At 40.1% G+C, this 4,339-nt stretch overlaps 1 protein-coding gene across 1 annotated transcript; it reads left to right on the top strand.

The window, feature by feature from the left end:
- The first annotated feature begins 345 nt into the window (after positions 1–345).
- LOC124942782 (pectinesterase-like) lies at positions 346–2,266 on the top strand. Its single transcript, XM_047483339.1, has 2 exons — positions 346–1,378; positions 1,578–2,266. Exons 1-2 carry the CDS (start codon positions 346–348, stop codon positions 2,264–2,266), a joined length of 1,722 nt encoding a protein of 573 aa, XP_047339295.1.
- The last annotated feature ends 2,073 nt before the right edge of the window (positions 2,267–4,339 follow it).

Below are 4,339 nucleotides of genomic sequence, written 5' to 3'. Positions count from 1 at the left end.
CTACAATTTATTCTGTTTGAACGATTTCTTTTAACTTAAAAACATGAATTTATTTACTTTTTATTGTCATTCTTTCCTTGTAAACAATGTAATTAGAATTAATAATTTTAAATTGAAAAATGAATTTATTAATAAACAAGGGTTTCTAAATATAATCTCTCATTTCTTGGTCAACATGATAAGCACTCCTTTGTTTTATCTCTTACATGGACTATTAATTAAAGTTGGCAAATATATCATGCAATACTGCTAAGCACGTTTCCTTTTCTTCAATCATATCCCATTCATATAAATATGTCTAACCATTATAACTTTTCAAATAAAACTTCTTCTACTAATTTGAAAATGGCATCCGCTAGCCCTTATGGAAAGGTCAACCCAATGGATCAAGAAAAGTTAAATCACCAAAGAAAGAGAAAAAAGAGAATCATCATGATATCCATATCCGCCTTTCTCCTTGTCGGAGTTGTGGTTGGAGCCGTGGTTGGTACAACCGTCGGTAGGTCAAAAGACTCTACCGACAATGACCAAAAACCTCAAGTCTCCGCCGCCATCAAGGCGGCGTGTGAGGTCACACTCTACCCTAATACTTGCATAGGAAGTCTTTCATCGAAATCCAACTCAACTCAACAAAATTTCACTCCCGAGGATATTTTCAAGTGGGCGGTACAAGCGGCGGTTGAGGAACTCACCTCGGCCTCTAAACGCTTCATCCCCGAGGCTTCAGCCGACAATTTCACAACCGCCGCTTTCGCCAATTGTCGCGAGCTCCTCGACCTAGCGCTCGACCACTTAAACGACACGTTGTCATCAGCCGACGAAATAACCTCTCTCGACTCCGCGGTTGAAGACTTGCTCACGTGGCTCAGCGCTGCCGGGACATACCAAGAGACATGCATGGATGATTTCGGCGATTCTTTAAATGACACCATATCGAACTACCTCAAGATGTCGTCGGAGTTAACTAGCAACTCATTGGCTATGGCTAACCAATTCTCAAAATTCGCGAAGGGGTTCAAATTGGGACGACGTTTGTTGGCAGACAATGGAAGCGACGACAATGTTTCGTCGATGCCGGATTGGTTGCCGAGGACGGGGAGAAGTTTGCTTCAGTTGAATGGTATAAAGGCGGATGCTGTGGTGGCCAAGGATGGGTCGGGGAAGTATAAAACAATAAAGGATGCGATTAAGGCAGTTCCACAAAAGAGTAAGAAGAGGTTCGTGATCTATGTGAAGAAGGGTGTTTATAAGGAGAATGTTGAGATATCGAAAAATACATGGAATGTTATGATGATTGGTGATGGCATGACAGCAACCGTTGTCACCGGTAGTCGTAACGTAGTGGACGGAACTCCAACCTTTCAATCTGCAACTTTCGGTAAGTTTCAAGAAACATATATAGAGGGAACTAATTAAAGTCACAAATCTAATTTTAGCTAAAAATTCCTTAATTAACATTATTATAACATTTTTAACAAACTACACTGAATTATAATATAAAACTATGACATGTTATTAATATAACATAAACTACGTTACCTTACATTAGATCTAACCTATTAACAATCTCCATGTAGCGGTGAAAGGAAAGGGTTTCATAGCGCGAGACATGGGATTTCAAAACACCGCCGGATCAGCAAAGCATCAAGCCGTCGCTCTAATGTCAACTGCCGACCAATCCGTCTTCTATCGATGTCGAATGGACGCTTTCCAAGATACCCTTTACCCTCATTCCAACCGCCAATTCTATCGGGAATGCGTAATCACCGGTACAGTTGACTTCATCTTTGGCAACTCCGCCGTCGTCTTTCAAAATTGCAACATTATTCCTCGGCTTCCCATGAAAGGCCAACAAAACACCATAACTGCCCAAGGCAAATCCGACCCAAATCAAAACACTGGCATAACTATCCAAGGAGGAACCCTAACTGCCGCCGGCGATCTCATTGGTAAATCGGTAAAAACATATCTTGGTAGGCCATGGAAGAATTACGCCACTACCGTTTTCATTCACACGAATATGGTGGGTAATTTGATCACTCCTGTCGGTTGGTTACCATGGGTTGGAAATTCGGCACCGGATACTATTTTTTACGTGGAATATCAAAATTCCGGAGTTGGTTCCTCTACGAAAAACCGGGTTAAGTGGAAGGGATTGAAGCTTAATCTTCCTGCTAATCAAGTGTCCAAGTTTACTGTTAATTCATTCATTGGTGGAAATAATTGGTTGCCAGCTACGGGAGTTCCATTTCTTCAAGGTCTATAAAGATCGAGTTTAAAAGAAAATTCATGTTTTTCAATTATTTTGATTCATAATTCTTCACATGGGAAATCAAATAATGTTTTGAGTTCATTCTTGGGTTTTTATGTATTTTTTCTTCATTCATATAACTATATATAATTCATGATGTGTATTCCGATCATTTATATACATAAAAGGATTTGTATATGAAGGAAAAACTTTGATATATTCCTTTATATACTTGAATTTTGGGATTTTATAATAAGGTGTAATCTTTATCAAATTCTTCATCAAATACAATTGATTATAAAAAAAAAATCCATACAAATGATTGGTAATTAAGATTTATGGGTAATAAATAGCTTTTGTTGTGATGCACATATTTTTCATTCCTTCAATCTCATTAATATCATTTCTCGATTTATTCTCCATTGTTTTTATTAAGTTGATGATTCACTCGTTAAGAATAGAAAGAGAAAAAAAATTGTCTAAAAAAATAGAAGGAAGACACAGGAAATTTTGAGTTTAGTTCGATTCAATTTGTTCTGAGAAATCGAAAAAGAAATAAACACATAATATTAATTTTGCATACCAAATTTTATTTGTTAAGTTCAGTATTGATGAATGGTGGCACTCGAAAAAGATCACAATGGTGTCTTTCATGATTTATAACAACCGATTTTTACTCAAAGTATTTGATAAAATAAATGTAATTTTTTCTTTTCAATATTTTCCTAACTTCTGCATGCTAAGTGTCCAAAGCTTCTGTCGTGGCATGAATGTGGAATACCAGGATCGAGAGAATGATGTTAGCATGCGTTTGTCTTGGCATGATGTGGAGTGCCAAGACCGAGCCTGAGTGTGGTCGTGTGCGTGCGACCTAGGCACAAAAGGGTGACAACAGGTGGTGCATTAAGAGGATGCGCGGGAAAGAATCAAGCTGACTTGTGACAGTTGTGAGAAGACCTGGAAAAGTCGGCAATGATGGGCAGATGTGGCGGAAATTTCGGGAGCAGTTGGGATTGGTGGAAAACGTGGGCATAGTGGGCAGTTACATCCCACTACTTGCAGTTAGACTCACGTCCAGCAACCCAGCAGTAGTCAGAACCGATGGAGGAAGTGGGACTGGAGTAACGGGGCAGTAAAGACCCACTACTTGCAGTTAGACCCACGTCTACCCGCCCATCAACAGTTAGGACCGAGGGAGACCCACGACCAGACGCCCAACAACAGTTAGGACCGAGGGAGACCCACGTCCAACAATAACTGCGAGGCGGTTTCCCCCCACTATGCGGAGTTGGTTATTTTCCTTTAAGTTGATTGTTATCCAAATGGCTATAAATACCTCCTCTTGAGCTACACAAGGACAGTTGGTTGAATTTTGGTAGATAAATACCTATAGATAGTAGAGTCCTTTTGTGTGCAGACAAGAGTGTTTGTAGCCTCTTTATAAATCATATTTGTGAGTGAATAGAATTATAAAGTTGGGCGTGACCCGTACCTTGTGTCTCTTTTATTTTATGTACGTTGTATTGCTTGTTGGTGTTTGGCTGATTGTTTTGGTGTGCGAAACAAGCCGCACAAGGGCGAAAAAGTGAGTAAAAATCTGTTGCGTTGCTTTCCCTTGTCACAAGTGCTATCAGAGCACAAATTGCTGGATATTTTTCAAAAGATGGCTGAAGCTAAGACAACAAAGAGTCTGGTCCATGAGATGGACACAAGGGTGAGACGCCTTGAAGACTTGGTTGGTGCCCCAACATCCGGTGGAGATGAATCTGTTTTCTTCCAAATCGATAGTCTGAATTCGAAATGGTTGTCCATGCGGGATAACATTGCTGAAATGACAAAAACTGTTAGCCGAAGAGTGCTAACATTGGAGGAAGACTTGGAGTCAAGACTGGAGCAGCTTGATACTAAGATCAAGCTTTTAATGAAAGTTGTAGCCTCGGACAAGGGAACAACGCCTGTTTCTTCAAATCGGTTCAAGGTGCCTGAGCCGAAACCCTTTGGTGGCGTGAGAAGGGCCAAAGAGTTAGAGAACTTTATGTGGGATATGGAAACTTATTTCACAGCAGCGAAGATCCTTGAGGAGGAAAG

Source organism: Impatiens glandulifera, chromosome 6 (genome assembly GCF_907164915.1).
Source record: "Impatiens glandulifera chromosome 6, dImpGla2.1, whole genome shotgun sequence".
NCBI classification, from domain to species: Eukaryota; Viridiplantae; Streptophyta; class Magnoliopsida; order Ericales; family Balsaminaceae; genus Impatiens; species Impatiens glandulifera.
This window is presented reverse-complemented; position numbering and strand designations above follow the sequence as displayed.

Excerpts from the sequence above, each read along its gene's own strand:
- LOC124942782 (XM_047483339.1), top strand. The coding sequence starts at position 346 with ATGGCATCCGCTAGCCCTTATGGAAAGGTCAACCCAATGGATCAAGAA. Across the intron at positions 1,379-1,577 it reads CTTTCAATCTGCAACTTTCG|CGGTGAAAGGAAAGGGTTTC; the intron begins GTAAGTTTCAAG and ends ATCTCCATGTAG.